We start from the raw sequence: 21144 nt of genomic DNA, 5'->3' as shown, positions 1-21144 counted from the left end.
AACAGGGATCACTGACTGTTTTAGGAGCTTTTTGAGATCAAATAGAAGAAAATACATAACATTAAACATGTTAACAACACAAAAGCCATATTAAATGCAGACTACTTTAGACCCGGAAGTAGGATTCGTCGCGTCATCACTGAACAACCGGATAGAGGCCACCCAGGTGCAGGGAGACGGAAAGGCTCCAGCTGGCTCATGGATTCAAACCCAGGATCTTCTTGCTGTGAGGCGACGGTGCAAACCAGCAGAGCACCACGCCACCTGCACAAAGAGGTCAAATTCAAGTGTGGCATGAGAACTCATAGACGTGACAGCTGATCTCACTGGAACAAAGTCTCTCTTGTTTTTCTGTTGTTTTTCACTTTGAACAGTGTCTTCAGCGTGCGAGGCAGGCTGTGTACACAGCAGCTGATCCACTGTGCACTCGTTTGGTCTTACAGAGTATTACAGAACTCCAAATATATTCTGGGTTTTTTTCTGCTTACATTCTGTTACACACCAAAGCTCAGTGTGTACATGCTAACAAATGTCATGTGTAAGTCTTCTCCAACACTGGAGAGCACATTGTTTTTGATCCAGGATTGTTTACATGGATTTCTAGCAGCTAGCTGCCTTCATGCATGCTGCATCTAGCTGACTTTTTTTTTTTTTGCTTTTCATTGGAAGAGTGACAACGTGTCACCTGCATCCACTCACATGCATGTATCCTTGTCCACAAGAAGTATTACCAGAGGAATGCATTAAGATATTGTATCAAATCCTGGACAGCACTACTTCTGCATGCAAGTCCCTCAATAAAGCCACAGCATATAATTTCCCATCACTACCATATACACTGGATGGAGGTAATATTGCCCTAAAACAGAATAATCTCTTCAGGAATCAGGATGGAGATGTTTCATCAGGTCTAAGAAACCTCTTTTCTTATTGATTCACAGCGAGTTTTCCTTCTCCAGGGAACATTTTGGGAAGTGTAGCTTAATCCTTCCAGCAAAATAGACCCCAAAGAATAAAAGAGTATCTCCTAAATGTAGGGGTTAAGGCAGGGGTGTCAAACATTAGGCCCACGGGCCAGAATTGGCCTGGCAAAGACTACAATCTGGCCACTGGATCGCTTTTGAAAATGTGAAGGAGGGCAGAAATTTTGGACTTTTAACCATATTTAACCAGATGGCGCCGCGGATGGCAGCCTCGGTACTGCGCTCTCTCGCACTTTTCTTGTTTCTGTTTATTTTCTGCGCTTTTGGTCACTCAGACCACATCACTTTCTCCAGAGATCAACTGCTAAACATCAGGCAGTCGTCTCACTATAGTTCTTATCCATTTTTCACAAACCCGGAAAGTTTTTTGGAGATTTTAGTTGGAGGTGCAGCAGCTCTCTGTGGCTCCTGGAGAAGACGTAGACGGGGGAGTCGCGCTGGTGAAACTACGTCGGCGAGGATTCCGCACAGCACTCCCCTCCATTCACCTCGCGAATCTCCGCTCTCTTCCAAACAAAGTCGACGAATTACTGCTCTTAAACCGGACTAACAAGGACTTTGCACGCTCTGCTGCCCTCTGCTTCACTGAAACCTGGCTCAGTGAGCGAGTCCCAGACGCTGTCTTAAATCTGCCGGGCTTCCAACTTCACCGGGCGGACCGCGAAACAGAGCTCTCAGGGAAAACAAAGGGTGGTGGAGTCTGCTTCTACATTAATGAAGGTTGGTGTACTGATGTCACAGTGTTACAGAAACACTGCAGCCCACACTTGGAAAGTTTTTTCATCAACTGTAAACCTTTTTATTCACCGCGGGAGTTTTCTTCCTTCATGCTGGTCGGAGTTTACATCCCTCCACAGGCCAACGCGAACAACGCACTGTCCGAGCTGGCTGACCAGATTACCACCCTGGAGAGGAAATTCCCGGATTCCTTTACAATTATTCTTGGGGATTTTAACAGAGCAAACCTAAACTACGAACTCCCTAAATACAGACAGCATATAGACTGCCCCACCAGGGACAACATCATACTGGATCACTGCTACACCACTCTAAAAGATGCCTATCGCTCTGTGCCCCGGGCAGCTTTGGGACATTCTGATCACTGCATGGTCCATCTTATTCCAGTTTATAGGCAAAAACTCAAACGTGCCAAGCCTGTAGTCAAAACTGTGAAGAAGTGGACTAACGCAGCAAAGCAGGAACTGCAGGACTGTTTTGACTCCACTGATTGGACTGTTTTTGAAGCTGCATCTGAGACTCTAGATGAGCTCACGGACACTGTGACATCATACATCAGTTTCTGTGAAGACGTGTGTGTGCCAACAAAGACCTTTTGCACATACAACAACAATAAACCATGGTTCACTCCTAAACTCCAACATCTTCGTAAGGCCAAGGAGGACGCTTACAGAAGTGGTGACAGGGTCCTGTACAAGCAAGCCAGGAACACACTGACCAAGGAGATCAAAGCAGCTAAAAGCAGAAGCTGGAAGAACGGCTCTCAGCCAACGACCCTGCGTCAGTGTGGAGGGGCCTGCAGGAAATCACCAGCTACAGACACCCCCCACCCACTATTGAAGCAAACAAAGACCTGGCCAACGAGTTAAACACTTTCTATTGCAGGTTTGAGACGGACAGACTCCCACGCCCCACCCTCCCCTCCCCAGGGACATTGCTTCAGACATTGACCCCCAACACACCTTCCACCTCTCCCCCCTTCACCCCCCCCTCCCCAATCCAGTCTCAACGACCACCACCACCCTCCCCAATCAAGACTCAACGACTACCCCCACCCTCCCCAATCCAGACTCAACGACCTCCACCACACCTCTCACCCCCCTTTCCTCCTCCCTGAAACTAAGAATACACACTCAGGATGGGAGCCGACTATTCCAGAAACAGAAGCCCAGGAAAGCCCCCGGACCAGATGGCGTCTCACCCTCCTGCCTCAAAACCTGTGCTGAACAGCTGGCTCCCATCTTTACTCGCATCTTCAACAGATCCCTGGAGCTGTGTGAAGTTCCCTCCTGCTTCAAACGCTCCACCATCATCCCTGTTCCCAAGAAACCCACCATCACAGGACTGAATGACTACAGACCTGTCGCCTTGACGTCTGTGGTCATGAAATCCTTCGAACGACTGGTGTTAGCCCATCTGAAAGACATTACAGGCCACCAGCTGGACCCTCTGCAGTTTGCCTACCGGGCAAACAGGTCGGTGGATGATGCAGTGAACATGGGGCTGCATTACATCCTGCAACATCTTGACCGCCCGGGAACTTATGCCAGGGTCCTGTTTGTGGACTTTAGTTCGGCTTTTAACACCATTGTGCCTGAACTTCTCTCCTCCAAACTCTCCCAGCTCAGCGTGTCACCAGCTACCTGTCAGTGGATCACCAGCTTCCTGACAGATAGAAAGCAACAAGTGAGGCTGGGGGAGATCACCTCTGAAACCCGGTCCCTCAGTATTGGTGCCCCTCAAGGATGTGTCCTCTCACCACTCCTGTTCTCCCTCTACACTAACGACTGCACCTCCAAGAACTCGGCTGTCAAACTCCTAAAGTTTGCAGATGACACCACTGTCATTGGCCTCATTCAAGATGGTGATGAGTCTGCATACCGGCAGGAAGTTGAGCGGCTGGTACTCTGGTGCAGTCAGCACAATCTGGAGCTGAACACTCTTAAGACTGTAGAGATGACAGTGGACTTCAGGAGACATCCCTCAACTCTGCTCCCCCTCACCATATCAGACAGCCCTGTGTCAACTGTGAAGACCTTCAAGTTCCTGGGTACAACCATCTCCCAGGACCTGAAGTGGGAGACCAACATCAACTCCATCCTCAAAAAGACCCAGCAGAGGATGTACTTCCTGAGACAACTGGGGAAGTACAGTCTTCCACAGGAGCTGCTGATCCAGTTCTACACTGGTCATTGAGTCTATCCTGTGCTCCTCCATCACAGTCTGGTATGGAGCAGCCACTAAACAGGACAGGAGCAGACTGCAGCGGACTGTACGGGCAGCAGAAAGGATCATCGGCACCCCCCTGCCCTCCATCCAGGATCTGTACCTCTCAAGAACCAGGAAATGGGCAGGGAAAATCATCGCAGACCCCTCACACCCTGCACACAGACTTTTTGATCTGCTGCCCTCTGGCAGACGGTACAGAAGCCTGCAGACCAGGACCACCCGACACAGGAACAGTTTCTTTCCCCTCGCCATCTCCCTTCTTAACAGTTGACCTGTCACACTGCTCCCACTGCCAGACTGCAGCTGCACCTTATGTACATTTTGTAGTATTCATTCCACCTCATTCATTTCTGTATTTTATGTATATAAGTAGATTCGTTATTTATAGTTGGTTTACACAGCTTTGTGTATGTATGTGTAATGTGTATATATAGACACGTGTGTGTGTGTGTGTGTGTGTGTGTGTGTGTGTGTGTGTGTGTGTGTGTGTGATTTACATTGCTGTGCTTGAGAGCCACCATCTACCGGAACCAAATTCCCTGTATGTGTCTGCACATATACTTGGCCAATAAACACTATTCTGATTCTGATTCAGATTTTTTCATTTTACAAGTTTTCCTGCTAATATATCCCTCCACTGTGAACATTGAAACATCTAAATATTTAAGAAATATTTAATTGTATTTATTTTATACAATCTAAGCCCCCAAACAAATTCAAATTCAAATTTTATTTGTCACGTACACAGTCATACACAGTACGATATGTAGTGAAATGCTTGGACAACTGCTCGTGACCTAAAGGGAAAAAAAAGGAAAAGGCTATGAATAAGATAGGAAATAAATATGAAAAATTAAAAAGTGTAAATTTAACTAGGAAGGAATAAAATATAAAAAATTAAGGTTAAAAATGAAATAACTGTACAACACAAATTAGAATGAAGGGTAAATTTAACTGGGAAAGAATAAGATAAAATATATGAATTAAAGTTAAAAATAAAATAACTGTACAACAAAATACACAATACACAATATAGAACTATATACCGGTAAGAATGTATGAGAAATATAAATATTATATACACAATAACAGCAGCTGTACAAGTATTAACTGGAAATGAAGAAATATAATGTCCAGTGTTGTGCAATCCACATTATGTCTTGTGCAGTGCAAATATGCTTAAAGTGATTTAAGTGATGAAGTGAAAACAATGTCCAGAATGTCCAGTGTGTGTGTAAGAACCATATGTGTGGGTCAGTACTGTGTGGTGGTGTGATTGAGAGACCGTATCGCCTGCGGGAAGAAGCTCCTCCTCAGTCTCTCTGTGTTGGTCTTCAGGGAGCGGAATCGCTTTCCTGACCTCAGCAGAGAGAACAGTCTGTTGTTGGGATGGCTGAGGTCCTTCACCATCTTCCTGGCCTTGGTCCAGCACCGCCTGCTGTAGATTGAGTGCAGGTCAGGGAGCTCGGAGCGGATGCTGTTCCCGAACCAGGTTAAGATGTTTCCCGCCAGGATGCTCTCTATGGTGCACGAGTAAAAGTTCCTGAGCACCTTGGAGGGCAGTTGGAAGTCTCTCAAGCGTCTGAGGTGGTAGAGACGCTGACGGGCCTTTTTCACCACGGTGTTGATGTGACAGGACCATGACAGGTCCTGCGTGATGTGAACTCCGAGGTATTTGAAGCTGTCCACTCTCTCCACTGGGCACTCGTTGATGACGGGGGTCTGGTAGTTCCTCTCCTGCTTAGTGCTGAAGTCCACTATCAGCTCCTTTGTCTTACTGATGTTTAGAAGGAGGTTGTTCCTCTGGCACCAGTTCTCCAGATTCCTAATCTCCTTCAGGTAGGCCGTCTCGTTGTTATCAGAGATCAGGCCCACCACGACGGTGTCGTCAGCAAACTTGATGATGGTGGTGGAGCTGGTAGTGGCCACACAGTAATATGTGTACAAAGAGTACAGCAGGGGGCTCAGAACACACCCCTGGGGGGCTCCAGTGCTGAGAGTGGTGGAGGCTGAGACATGTCCGCCCATCCTTACTGCCTGTGGTCTGCCAGTTAGGAAGTTGGAGATCCACTGACACATAGATGAGCTGAGTCCCAGATGCTCCAGCTTGGTGGTGAGTGTGGAGGGAATTATGGTGTTAAATGCAGAGCTGTAGTCTATGAAGAGCCTTTTAACCTAATTCCCCCTTCTAATGTCCAAGTGAGTGAGTGATGTGTGGAGGAGATGAGAGATGGCATCGTCTGTGGAACGATTTGGACGGTAAGCGAACTGTAGTGGGTCCAGTGTGTCTGGTAGTGAAGAAATGATGAAGTCTCTGACCAGGCGTTCAAAGCACTTCATCACTACTGAGGTGAGGGCTACAGGGCGATAGTCACTGAGAGAAGCAGGGTGGGGTTTCTTCGGGACAGGAACAATGATGGACTCTTTGAAGCATGTGGGGATCACCGACTGAGATAAAGAGATGTTGAATATCTCAGTGAACACAGGAGCTAGCTGGTATGCGCAGTCTCTGAGGATACGACCTGGGATGCCGTCTGGTCCTGCTGACACTTTTTTTTTCATTTATTGCAACAACATTTCTTGCATGTGGAAAAAAGTAAGACGTACTTTTAAAACTGCACTTCTTTTTCTTAGATGAAATATCTCAGAGATTTAAATGTGCAGTTAAACTTGGTCCGACCCTCTTAAATGTTGTCATAAAAAAAAAAAGAAGTTTATTAATGGTAATTAATGGTTTATTCCTTTATTCCTTGAACAAAATAAAAGAATAAACTATTTGCTGTTGATTATGAGCTACAGAAGAATCTAAATCATCCTCCCTCCCTCTGACAGGAAAAAATGGGCTACAATAGATCTAAATAATACCTACATGAATAACCTCTCTCTCTCTCTCTCTCTCTCTCTCTCACACACACACACACACACACACACACACACACTTTGTTTTTGAAGCTTTCTGTTCTGTGTATTTATTTGTTTAACATCAGCACTCGCTACAGACACATTTTGTTCTTCTTTCTTTTCTTTTTTTTTGGCCTGTCCCGTTTGGCTCTTTTGCCGTCAGAATTGTTGTCTAAAGGCAAACAAAGATGCCCAACGGATTTACTTTACCAAATTGACCATCCCAGCCTTGCCGTAATGGTCCATTTGATTCACCTTTTATTGTTTATTTTATTTTCACTTGCTGAATACGGGACAGACTTGACTGGGGGAAAGAAGGGGAGAAAGAAAGAGGGAAAGAGAAACAGCTGAGAAGAGGGACGGGGGAGAAGGGCAAAAGACAAAAACCAACAGAATAAGCAGAGAAAAAAATGCATATATCAATCACCTGGATCACCTGTTGAGAAAGAAAAAAGAAAACAAGCAGAAGAAAACGAGAGTAATAGAATAAACAACATCACAATGATATATGGGAATATGACAGTAAATACTAAATGTTAAACATTATTGTGCAGCACATAAGATCAACAGAACACAGTGTGCTTTGAGGTAGGAGCCAAAAAGGGTGTAGTTTGTGGGTGTGATCACCCATGTGTACACCTGTGAGCATGGACGCGCTTGTTTTTTGTTTTTTAAAAGGTTCCTTCATGTAATAATCTGCTAGAGGGTGTGGGGGGGCCACAGCCCCGTCCTCCAGGGCATGAAGCAGGTATGGAGGAGATCAAAACTCCAGACATCCAGAGGCCCCCAGAACACAAGAGACCAAGGAAGACCAACAGAGGGGCAGCCGCGCCTCCCAGAAAGAGCTGAGGAGAGTCCCAGATGAGGGCTCACTCAGCAGCCGCGGAGCAGAAGCCAGGGGGAGTTGCAGTGACGCGCCCGTGAGCTCCGCCGGCAGCCAGCCGTGCCTGAGTGACCGAGTCCCAGGCCGAGAGGCCGGGGGCACTCCACTCCGAAGTGGCCCGAGCGAGCCCCAGGCTCCAGGCCCCGATAAGCGGCCGCCAACGAGTGAGCCGGTGTGTACCTGGACGCCCATCCCCGGACACAAAGAACCACCAACGCACCGACGTCTGAGGGAGTCCGCCACTGGCAGGGGAAGTGGTGGTAGGGGGTGATAGGCCTCCAAACCTTGGAGGGCCTGAGATGTCCCCAGAGAGGTGGCGTCTGATACCCAACCTGACATATAGACACAGACATACAGGCACACACAGACACAAACATCCATTCCCACCCTCATGCTCTCATATGTACTTCACACTCAACCAACGTGGAGACAGACATAAAGAGACGTTGTACACATGATCACACTCCCCAAGCGTACTCTACGAACCGGGTCTAGGTACCCTTGCCCCTGGAGGGGGGGACTGCACGCAGACCCAGGTGGTGTTACCCTTTTCCCTGCGGTGGGGAGAAGCAGACCGCCCCGACTCCGCAGCAGCAGGGAGGCCCCACATTCCAGACCCCAATCGGACGGCCAACTCCTCCTGGCCCCCCGCTCCAGCAGGCCGCAGAGAACGGGGGTGAGAGAAGACTCCAAACCTCCCTCCACCCGCTCATTGTAGTGTTGATGCATGTGTGTTCTAAGGTGCATTTAAAACCCAGGAGGGCATGGAGCTACCTGCCAGATTTTGTTCTTCTTCACGGTTTAAGCAGTTTTACATGTCAGTAACACGTTTTTACAAATACTGAATATCCAAACCCCCAAATTGAGAAACAAACAAAATCATTCACTAATATGTGTTGTATTTAATCTCACAGATATAATAATTGTGATAAATCCTTTAATCTTTAATTACTTTAACTGTGGTTTTTAATTTTCTGTAACAGTTTTTAAATAATTTCACACCTTAAAAAATAATCTTTATTTCATTCTAAAGATAACCTTTTATTTCTTTTATTTAAAGACCATTAAAGAAATTCATTCAAAGGTAGATGCAGATATTCCTTTAAATCACTTAATCAAGCAATTACGATTCACATATTCATATCTACCCTTCATATAATTCCTTATATCAAGATAAAATTGAGTAGCTTCCCCCCCCTGATGTATTTCACCTTAAATTCATTAGGTGGCAGAAATGTCCAAAATCTGCTTCTGTTTGCTGATCTGCAAAACTTCAAACCGAGTTTTACTGAGTTTTTTTAATCACAGATTTCATATCCGGAAACAAAACAACAACAACAACAACAACAACAACAACAAAGACTCAGTTTTACAGATAATAATAATGAAGCAAACATTCATACAGGAACAAATTAACTTGGATTAAAGCACCATCTAACATGACAGGTCAAAGGACTTTGAGAAGTGTAAACAAACAAATTATAAAACACAAGACCGACAATATAAAAACTTAAAGCTGCAGCATTTGTTTTCAAAATGTTAAAAGCTGCAAAGAATTCATGCTCAAAATGTTGAATATGAAATAAATGAATCATTAAAAAATTAACAATTAAATGAAATGTAAGAAAAAAATAGTAAAAGAAACAACTTTTAAACTGTTTAAAGAGTTTTTAATCATTGCTAATATCCTTATTTTTACTTACATTTATAAAATGCGTATAGCATTTCAAAATTTGTTTATGTTTGTTATTTTGCCTCCAAAAGTTCCATAAAGTCATCAAATTTATTCACATGGCTGGCTGTGTTCATTTACTAAATCTTGCTCCTCTGCAGTTTTAAGAAATTTCACACAGATTTGAAAGATGTCTCTGAAATTGGACAAGCTTTGGATATTAAATATTAAAAACACAGATAAAATGACAGACGTGATTGGGAGAGGATAATTTAATATGTTATAGTAGGGTCAATAAAGAATTTATCTATGAATCTATCTGAATTAGGGTTACAGTCACTCCAATACTAACCTGTGGCTTCCGCCCTGAAAACAGATGTTGCATTATAGGGATCCTTTATGATAGTTCTGTTAATATGGTTTCTTACTGTGTAATCATTTCAGGGGCTTAAAAAATCAGTTCTGTGTTTTTTGTGTTTCTTTCAACCTTTGATAAACTGAGAGCTTGTCAGAGATTTACAGTTAACAAACAGTCAGGTGAATAAACAACACTAAGACACTTGATACTGATAACGTGTGGCACGGGTGAATCTCAGACAGAGAGACACCACGAACTGCAGTATTCGTTTATTTTTATAGGTTACATCGTCAATATGCAAATATAATCACATTTCCTGTTACGCAGGTCCTGATGCTGTCTGCGTGTAAGCTGTGTGTGTGTGTGTCAGTTTCTAAGAATAATATAATGCAAGTCAACTTCTGCGGATGTGTATTTCTGTACTGGTCTCTTGTCAGTGTCACAGGGTCAGCTTCCTGTTTCTACAGAAAACTGTGTCTGGTGAAATATGTGTAACATAACATTTGAAGCATAATCAAATAAATAAATAAAAACTCCCTAACAGAGCTCCTTCAATTCTTCATCACAATCTTAACTAATCCACAGAGAGTCTTTGACACAAAGACCCAAGGAACCAAAAAACCTTAAGAGAACCTGAAAACTGGTAAAAGTCGTCTTAATAATATGCTGCTGCAGGATGGTAAATCACAATAAAGTCGGTACTGAAACATAAAGCTCACTTCTTTGGAATAAAACAAAAAACAGAGCAACAAAGACACATAATTAAGAATTTTGTTGTGACATTTCATCCTGTTACTTCAATACTTCAATCACATTAGGTTGTACAAGAACAGCAAACCTACTCTTCTTCCTTTGGGGTCTCATGGTCTTGTCTGCAGGGAGAAATTACCAGTATCCAGACCTTCCAGTTCCTGAACACAAGAGCACATTTCAGTCTACACCATTATCCTCATTAACAGTTACAGATTAGCTGTAGAGTACACATATTTACTCCGAAGACCTGTGAGCACAGGCAGTAACAAACAAGCTACAGCAAACACACAGATTACTGCTTGGGTTTCATTGTGACTTACACTGTTGACGTCCTGGTTTGTCTTTACTTTGGTGCTGAAGAACTACAGAAAAATGTGAAATATGTTTAGTCAAAAACAGTCTGCTGTTTACTGGAGTGTTACTGTGACCAACAACATCTCTCTGTCAATGCAAGTTTCAAGTCAAGTCAGCTCATAGGATTAAAAATAAAACCACACTGAACAAGTCAAAGCTAAAAGTCCCGATTCAGAGACAACTCAACGCTAAAAACAAGCAAAACCTGAATCAACCATTAAAAATATTGGGGTGGCACACCAACAGAATTTACAGCTTTAATATGCTGTCAGATACAGGTTGCTAGAAAAATATGGCAAAAGAGAGAAAAATAACATAAATAACAAGTTCATGCTTCGACTCATTGTAGGGAGTCTTCCTCTTTATTGTGCTCAAGTTTATTAGATTTATTACCAACGTAGTCTTGTCAGACTAATGGGGGACAACAAATTATGGGGGCTGCCCCCCCGGCCCCCATTGGTGCTGCATTACATTTATGATAAGAGGAAGTTAAATAAATATGTGGTAAAATGTTGCGTAGGTTTGGAAGTGATCAATAACACCCAGTCTGACTGTCTTTCCTCCTTTAAATACCAGAATTCACTCAGAATCCTTTCAGCACTAAAGGAGAAACAGGACCCACCTCCTCTCTGATGAACATACTGGTGATGATGAGACAATAAAGGCTGAGGAAGCTGCTCACGATGTAACACGGCGTGGAGTTGTGTAAAATTACAGGCTCTGTGGAGGTCAGAGTCAATGGTTAAACAAAGCGCAAGCATGAGCAAAATCTGAAGAAATGTTAAAAGGAGACTGGTGTAGATGTTTCTTTTTCCTGCTGTATTTACTGCTGAAATACATTAATTGGGTCTGGGGCATGACTGACCTTGTGACCATCTCAAATTGCAGGGAAAAGAAACAATAAACACAACAAAAATGCAAAATTCCAGGTCCAAGTGTCATACAAAAAATAAAGACTGAAGTGTTTCGAAACACTTTTTTAAATCTTTTTTTTTTTTGTTTACCTGAAAAAATACTCGAGCTAGGTCCTTCAAACTTGTTAAGATTATGCTAAAGAGCCTCTGAAGCCAGTAATGACAAAACAAAACATGGAAGTAGGAGATAAATATCTGTGTGTGGTTTGTGCTTTGCTTTGCTCTGCAGGAGCTGATTGACGTGATAGACTGCATGAGCAACACTTGGGCCCAGTGAGCTATGAAAGCTCCGCCCCTGCAGCCTTAAAGTACGCATTTCAAGGCCGATTACGTCACAGCGGCGCGCCGAAGGCTGTCCCAATTCAAAGGCTGCTCAATGCGGCCCTGAAATGCGTCCTTCATTTCCCTGAATTTTAAGGACGTGGCAGTGTAGACTTCGTGGCCCAACATATCCCAGAATGCGATGGGTGTGGATAAATTTGCAGAAAAAAACGGCGGATGAGGGGCGGCCGAAGAGTAAACTTTAAGTACTGAATATTATGTCACTTATTTATGTGCAAATGTTTAATAACGAAGAACATTAAACATTACTGTTGGCCACATGTCGGCAAAGTTATGTGACATTAGTACTAACTTGCTTTTAAAGCCTTTACTTTAAAATATACTCCGTTCAATAGCTGAGCTCAATCTTACAGAGAATGATCAAAGCTCATGTAGAAAGAAAGAAAGAAATTAACAGAAGATTTTCTCCTTCATTTCTGTCAAACAAAGCTATGACACGTTTCCAGTGGTTAGTATCATGGTTGCTAGGCAACCTGGGCAGCGCAACAGAGGCTTTTTTTTTTTTTACTTTATTGACAAACAACAGTATCAGCGCAACGGAGGCTAGACCGTCCCATTACACAAGCCGCTGTTGTGTTGCTTTGAAAGTTTATTTTTGGGAGGTTAAGAAAATGTGGTTTATTTGTTTAATAAATAATTTTGACCAGTAAACTCTCCTCATAACTCAGACGCCCTCTACAGGAAAGGGCAGAGCAGGCTGTACCTGCTGCGGAGACTCAGGTCGTTTGGAGTGGAGGGCCCACTCCTGAAGACCTTCTATGACTCTGTTGTGGCTTCTGCTATCTTTTATGGCGTGGTCTGCTGGGGCGGCAGCATCGCTGCTGGGGACAGGAAGAGACTGAACAGGGTGATCCGAAGGGCCAGCTCTGTTCTAGGATGCCCTCTGGACCCAGTGGAGGTGGTGAGTGACAGGAGAACGGCGGCTAAGCTGTCATCCCTGATGGACAACATCTCCCACCCCATGCAGCAGACTGTGACAGCACTGAGCAGCTCCTTCAGTGGGAGACTGCGGCACCCACGGTGTGGGACGGAGAGATTTCGCAGGTCTTTCCTCCCCACTGCTGTCAGACTCCATAATAAAGACTTTAACTGATCAAGCACACACATCCATACATATGCAATAATACTAAGTGCAATAATCCTTTCTGTCATCGTTGTATTTTTACTCAGTTGTATATAGTATTTGTGTTTGTATTCTATTTTTATCTTATTGTATATTTATTTTATTCTACTGTATATAGTATTTTATTTTATTCTATTCTGTACAGTTGTGTACTGTATTTATTCTTATTGTATTCTAATTTTTGCCTCATAACTTTTGCACTGTCCACTTCCTGCTGTGACAAAACAAATTTCCCACGTGTGGGACTAATAAAGGTTATCTTATCTTATCTTATCTTGTTTAAACATGCGCCATGGTTTGGTCTTTCTTTGCTTGTGACTCCTTGATCTTGGTAAATACAATAATTGAAAAATACCACGTTACATATAATATACATATGATAATGTACAACACATTATGGAGTATGTTTCTGCTGTGAGCATATATATAATATTATATATTAGGGAAATTTTCCTAGACATATTTTTGACCTGGGGGTAGAATTGATTGTGAAATGGAAAGGGAAAATGCTTATGAACAAAAACATGATGCATTTAAAGTAGCTCTTTCTCATTTTTATTTAAGAAGAGAATTTTTTCCACTGTGCGATGGCCGAACCTGTTCCTTTTCGTGGAGATCATTTCTCCTGCCTTAAGGCAAATCCCTTCACATGGCACAGAGGAGGCTGGAGTGCAGAGACACTGGTAGAGATGCAGTTATACAGTCTACCTGGGCCCCACAAAATATCAGCTAAAGAGAATAAATAGATTAAATTGCTGCACATTTGGCAGACTAACATTTTCAGATTAATTAAACAATAAAATATATATTTTTATAACATTACATGTAAAGAGTCAAGTGGAAGTTTTTCTAAAGTTATTTAATGATATTTATACTATGAAAGCAGATTTTTTGACATTTTAAGTTTTTTCCCATTATAAGATAAAATAAACACGCACAAAACAAAAGCAAACGGCCAGAACACAAAGCTGGAAAACCCACCCAACTGACCAAAATCAACTCAAAATTCTCCCACACAACAGAACCTCCTCTATTCCTCGCTGGCTCCAAATCTCTCAGTGGAATGATCAGTGGTTCGCTATCTGTCACCATCAAAACACTCCACAAATCCCGCGAATGATTCGCTTCCTTATAAACCATTGAATCAGACACCGAAGCAGTTACGTTCTAAATGAAGCTTCGGACGTCACCGATCACGTGACTCTGGCCAAACGAATCAAGCTTTGGCACAGTGCTTCTGAAGCAGTGTGTTGATTTTTTTGACACACACACCGGAGCTTCAGCTTCAAGCGGACCATCACTAGTATTTGCTGTTATATTCACATAGATCATCGCGATTATGTTGTTTATTCTATTGCTCTCTTTTTCTTTGCTTGTTTTCTCTTTTTTCTTTCTCAACAAGTGATCCAGGTGATTGATATATGTATGTTTTGTCTGTTTGTTTTGTTGCTTTTTGGTTTTTGCCCCTTGTCACCGTCCCTCTTCCCCGCTTTTTTTTTTTTTTTTTGCCTGTCCCGTTTGGCTCTTTTGCCATCAGAATTGTTGTCTAAAGGCAAACAAAGATGCCCAACGGATTTACTTTACCAAATTGAACACCCCGCTCCTTTTCTTTACCTCTTTCTTTCTCCCGTTTCTTTTCCCCAGTCAAGTCTGTCCCATGTTCAGCAACTGAAAATAAAATAAACAATAAAAGCAAAGGTGAATCAAATAGACCAATACAGCAAGGCTGGGATGGTCCATTTGGTAAAGTAAATCCGTTGGGCAACTTTCTTTGCCTTTAGACAATAATTCTGACGGCAAAAGAACCAAACGGGACAGGCGAAAAAAAACCCCCCAAAACATTATCATAATTCATTCAAGCAGGTCATGTATAATTGTGATGAAGCTTATTTCCAATATATAGTAATTGTAATATTGCCAGTATTCATATAATTTGGTAGAATTGGTCTGAAAAATGTAATTCAAACAGAAAAGCAGCAATGGTGCCTTTAATGGTGTAACCAGTGCTTCATACATGTGTCCTCTTACTTGTAGGAGTAACTGCAACGGTTCCCATCTCTTTGGTACTCTCCATGATTTTTATCCAATTTCTTCCTCTTTCATATGTCCACTCTATCCCTTTGCATTCATAATTTCCTTCATCGGACATCGTCATTTTTGAAATCACCAGTTCAAACACTCCATTCCTGCCAGGGACCAATCGGATGCCTCCTTCTGCATAACGCTGGGCAAACCTGGACCCCGTGACCACATCCCCCTCAGGACCAAACGTCAAAATCTCCTCTGACGTCGTCCCCTTCTTCACCGACCAGGTGACAGACAGGTAGGTGGGGTGGATGAGCTCCCGGGTGACGTTGCAGGAGAGAGTTAGGTCACTTCCCTCAACGATGACAGGGGGCGGGGTCTTAGGGGACACCTTGAGCGTGTTAGGAATGACTGACGGGAAAACAAAACAAAAAAAATTTTCACACACAAACAATCTTATAAAAAGAAAAAAAAACTAGTAGTAAAAATGTTGACTTTATAAAGTAGCACGTGCCAAGCTAGCCTCTACAGCAGGGTTGGGCAATCAATTTTCCCAAGGGGCCTTGTGAAGGACCCTCTGAAGTCTAACATCCACAACTTTAGGATATCATTTTTTAATTTTGTGTTTCAAAAAAGCCTTCCTGGAGGCGTTCCAGGCAATGGTGGAGGCATCCTGGTGGCTGGCTGAGGAATAGGTTTTCTGGCTGCTCCCGATGCCTGACGCACGCCAGATTGGCCCGGGTTCAGTAAATGGTAAATGGCCTGCATTTGTATAGCGCTTTTCTAGTCCCTAAGGACCCCAAAGCGCTTCACACTACATTCAGTCATTCACCCATTCACACACTGGCAAGCTACATTAGATTAATAGTAGATTAATAGGGCAGTGTGTCCGGGTGCATTGACGGCCGATAGGGACATGCGGGGTCTGCCCTGCGCTAAGCGGTGATACGGGGTCATCCGACATCGGCTCTGGGAAGGAGAAGGAGAAAGCCCTGGAATTCACTCCACAGAAGATTTTCTACTGGAGCTGTCTTGTGTTGACACCCTACACTCAGCCTTCAACCAGGTGAGAAGAATTGATGGTCAGATGGTGCACCCTGAAGCAGCGCTGACATTTCTGCATTTTGTATTGATTAGACACTCGCACAGAGGAGGAACACATCCAGTTGTCGGTGCCTTGAAGTCGCCGGGAAATGATTTTCCAGGTGGTTCATTACAACCCAGTGGCCAATCACATTGGGTATGACAAAACTCTAGATTGAATAATGGCTCAATTTTATTGGCCGGGCAGATGTGCACCAATAGCGCTTGCCCTGCCCAGAGTGTCAGCTGGTTAACCAGCCAGTCATACAAAAAGGGCCTTTGTGCCCTTTACCATTAATGGATGTCCCATTTGAGCACATGGGCCTGGACCTTATCGGGCCATTTCACTGGAGTGCACGTGGATATTGCTTTGTATTAGTTCTGGTGGATTATGGTGAGGGGAAACCCCCTTTGTGAGCATTAAGTCAGTTTCTATAGGGACAGCTCAAACGCTTGACAATGCTTTGATACTGTGTATAAACTGGAAGCTATCTCCTCAGTTTTAACTTGATTTTACAAGGTTTGAGTGTTACAAGGTAAAGTACATCATTGCACAGCAGAGCTTTGTACTATGGCTCAAAGAAACCCGTCAGTTCTTCAAATAATATTGGTATATGACACTTTACAGTAACATTTTTTGTTTTTTATTATTATGTGCAAATAGAAATAATTTATGGCTTCCAAAGAAAGCTAGTATGCTTAGATATGTACTGTATGAGTGCCTGGATTTAAAGGTTTTTATTTTTTTGATCAGACATTTGTTAAATTTAACATTTGTTCAGGATTTAAACCTCTGTATTAATAGGTCAGAATGGTTAAATATACACACACTTTCATACCTGTGAGTTGGACCTGAGCCATATAATTTCCACTGATGACGTAGTCGGTGCTCGGTGTTTGACACTCGTAGAAGCCAGCATCCGTCAACTTCACCTCAGCAATCTTCAGCTCCACCTCATTGTCTTGGAAACGCACCACCGATATGTCGCCAGACGCCACGCGCTTGCTGTAAGACTGGTCGGAGTAGCGAGAGTCGAAAGAGGAGATTATCTTTGTCTTCTGCCCTTTCGCATCCTTTAACATATTCCATTCAAAATCCTGCAGGAAAAGAGAGGAACAAAGACGATGTGAATGTTATATTACGGCAAACTTTTAACAACATTCAGACTTGAAGAAGAGGAGCATATGTTTTCTAAAAAAACCCAAAACAATAATAATAATAAAAATAATAAAAATTTATGTGAGGGACCAAAGTCTCACACATGACATTCTTGACTTCTATAACTGAAAATAAGCTCACAACAAATCCACTATTAGTTCATTTTTGAGGCACGTTCGACAATGTAGACGATGTTCAACAGTTTGAGGAAGAAACTAAAATAATAATAATTCACTAACTATATTTGTGACAGTAGAAACCACTGCACAGGGTGGCCATTTGCATCATTTCAAAGTGTAACCCATCTGTCAGACAGAACTTCAAGACTGATCTGTGTGTGTGTGTGTGTGTGTGTGTGTGTGTGTGTGTGTGTGCGCGTGTGTGTGTGTGTGTTGGGAAAATGACCTGCTCACTAGGCCCTGTGTATTCTTTGACATCACATCTGATGGAGACTGGCTGGCCCTCCACCCGGATTAATGGACCAGGAGGCACCGTCACCACACGGGCCGAGCACCCACCTTGAAGGACAGAGAAAACATTTTAAAAGATTAAAAGTCTATAACAGAAAAAATTATGTGTGGAGGCTGAGTTGGACTCTGAAACCTCTAAGATGAAAGAAAATCCTTCTGTATATGAAGCAAAAATAGAATTTACATGAAGAATACGCTGTATTTATATACATTTGCCCCTCAGTACAACAGACCATTGAGGTCATATTGAAGTTTGCTGGGCCTGTAGCAGCTTGAATAAGGTAATGACATGTTTGACAATGACACTTCAATGTTTTAATCATGGACAGTCAGGTGAAAGCCACACTGGCTGACTTGCAACAAATCCTGGCTAAAGAACAGGAAGCCAAGCTTGGTCAGTGTGTGACCACACCTGGCATCCAGACCAGCATGAGGAGGAGCAGCCAGGCTGTTGTGGCTGTGTGTGGTTCTTCCACATGTTTCCACAACAAAAGAGACACCAAACAAGGCTCAATAGCAGAAATAGCTGTTTTGGCACTGGCACTTTCCTTAGAAATGCGACATCACCGAAGGTGAAATAAACAGGCCTTTGTCTCATGTGCCACCTTGCTGAGGTAACACTTGAAACAGGTGAGGTGCTGGGTGAAATGCGTCCTCCAGGCTTTACTGTGGCAGTCAGACCTGTAGAGCTCCTCTAAGAAGAGGAGAGCACTGTGCTGATGACTTTCTGGGGTCATCCTGTGCAGGCAAATCTCCTCATCAGCCCGGGTTTTTAGTTTGGCAGATCCCCAGATGCATTTGTCGGTGGCGATGGTGTTCGTGGAGTGCTTGATGTAGGAGACCTCAGATGGAGTGTACTCATCCAGGTTTCCCCAGAATAAAAAATACTCTTACATCTACAGACTTTATGTAACAGGTTTCAGAAATTGCAAACTTACTTTAATACAGATTTTACTTGCTGTCAAATCTTGTTGTTGTTGTTGTTTTTTTCAAAATTATTTGTTGTTTGTGGTTGTATTTTGCTGTTTCTTATATTTTCATTTATTAGAATCTATTTTAATCGGATGTTTTAGTGACGTCTTTTTCTCTTTGTGTGTGACCTTGGGTTTTAGAAAGGTGCCCTCAAATAAAACGTATTATTATTATTAATGTTAGAAATTATTAAGCTTCAGCAGTCAGCAGAGGTCTACAAATGAGGAAGCATTTTTACAGAGCAAGAAGAAATCTTCTATTTTTAAACGTAAAACAGAAATCTGGCCACAACTTCAAGAAAAAGCACGATGTGCATGTATGAGTCAGCCTGCTGAGTGTTTTCTGTTTCATAAGTGACAAAACTTCATAAAAGCCACATTATGTTTCCCTTCACCGTCTGTCAGCAGTAGTCTACAGTTTAAGCTGTCTTTATCTTCACATTAGGGATGGATAGTTGACATGTTGGTCTCATGAAAGCTAATATGCAACTAATGCAAGTTACTATCATGTGACCAACCACCAACATCTTTCTGATTTAATTCAAAGTATTTTAAAACAAAATTTGAAAGTGAAGAAAATTCACACATTTGTAATACCAGGTCAAAGAACTCAGATGCAGCTCCAACAGTCCACTCAGGGTTTCTGAACTTCACCTACAACAGATGTTTTAAGTGTCCACTTGTTTGTAATTGATGGATTTGCAACAACGAACAAACACAAATCCCAAAATTGCAGCACCTTTTTTTTTTTAAAGAAATAAAACCACTAAAACATTTTGGAGGTGCACTCAAAAATATCAAAACAGAAACCGTTAAAAAGGGAAAAAATGCAGACGCTTTATGGCTCGTTACAGGATAGGAAAATGAAAGTCTGGTGGTCACAGTAAAAGGGGAAGTACATTAAAGAGGCTTCCTCCTCTCCCAGAGTACTAATGTGATGTGTAATGGGACAGTTCCTGTAGGGCATATATTCAGGTATGCCAGTGAACAGGTGCTGGTTTGTCCTTGTGGAGAAAACCAGGGAAACCAGGGAACTGGCCGAGCCTGATCATAATAATACAGCTCATCTTTATGGCCGGGCCATCACTTCTCAGCAGGTTAATGGGACCATGTCAACTCATGTTGGCTAACTGGTCTTAGTGGGAGTACAGTTCGCTCGGACTAATGAGAGGCTGAACTGGACAGAGACTGAGAGACATTTATTTTCAATCTCTTTGATTGACTTTTCAATTCGGCTTAATCCAACATACCAACCAAAACCTCTGTTTCACTCAAAAAGTTACAAATCAATTGGATGTTAAATGCACTATTTTTTGTTTAAATAATTATTTTTTTTTAAAAAGATAGTCCACCCTCAGACAAAAATGAAATATTAAATTGGCAGACTTCAAAACGGGGATTAATATTTGGCTTCGTGTCAAACGATCGCCTGCCCAACACTGTTGCAGTGATTTACCAAAAATGCCTGCGAGTACTTAAACTGTTTAGCACTTGTTTAGCTACAATGGCAAAATGAACTGATAAAGATGTATAAGACAGAGCAGGTAAATAATGCACAGTGATAACGATAGTTGCAAAAGTTTTTTTTTTATAAAACACACTTTTTCTTTTCTTCCTTTTTTTAAATAAAAGGGCACCAGCAGAGTTAATTAGCCACCAAGCAAAGAAGTGTCTCTTACTGAGCATGAAAATCCCAAAAGTGAGTGCAGTGACATAGTTTTCCATTTTCCTTCCACTTTTTTCCTTGTCCCTCGATTTCCACGTGTTTTCTCTGGAGGTAAGACCGGTCCTCTCTCGCCACTGACACTTACCACTGTATGTGAGTGCAGGAAATGCGTGACAGCATGACAGAGGAGAGAGAGTCTGTGAGTGTGAGAGAGACAGTGGATTGTGGTCAACCACCACACAGTTGCTTGGGGCCCAGACTAGTGCCAGCAGGTCTCTGACAGCAGAGACCTGGCCTCCCTGAAAGGACCCCACTCGTGCCTCTTACAGTTCAAGTGGCATTCATAGTTCTGTTTAAGTGAATGGCAGCTAGGAACAAGAATGAAAATTGAAAAGCAGAAAGAATGAAGAAAAAAGAGGAAGAGGAGAAAAACCTAAATGCTGCCAGTTTATTTTTAACTTTAGGTGACAGACATTTCAGTGAGGAACCTTCCACCAGTTTAACACGAGCTAGTTTAACA

General features: G+C 42.7%; 1 protein-coding gene across 2 annotated transcripts; it reads right to left on the bottom strand.

The window, feature by feature from the left end:
* Positions 1-8841: 8841 nt before the first annotated feature.
* Positions 8842-20753, bottom strand: LOC143415165 (immunoglobulin superfamily member 8-like). 2 transcript variants are annotated; one of them, XM_076880638.1, is made up of 8 exons: positions 20638-20753; positions 17923-18035; positions 17198-17456; positions 15279-15686; positions 14865-14918; positions 11494-11591; positions 10838-10879; positions 8842-10675 (listed from the first exon to the last, which is right to left on the bottom strand). In XM_076880638.1, exons 1-8 carry the CDS (start codon positions 20681-20683, stop codon positions 10625-10627), a joined length of 1071 nt encoding a protein of 356 aa, XP_076736753.1. In that variant the 5' UTR covers positions 20684-20753; the 3' UTR covers positions 8842-10624. The 2 variants fall into 2 exon arrangements, with proteins under 2 accessions (XP_076736753.1, XP_076736754.1); XM_076880639.1 differs by lacking the exon at positions 14865-14918.
* Between the last annotated feature and the right edge of the window lie 391 nt (positions 20754-21144).

The sequence above is a fragment of the Maylandia zebra genome, linkage group LG23, assembly GCF_041146795.1.
Source record: "Maylandia zebra isolate NMK-2024a linkage group LG23, Mzebra_GT3a, whole genome shotgun sequence".
In the NCBI taxonomy this organism is placed as follows: Eukaryota; Metazoa; Chordata; class Actinopteri; order Cichliformes; family Cichlidae; genus Maylandia; species Maylandia zebra.
This window is presented reverse-complemented; position numbering and strand designations above follow the sequence as displayed.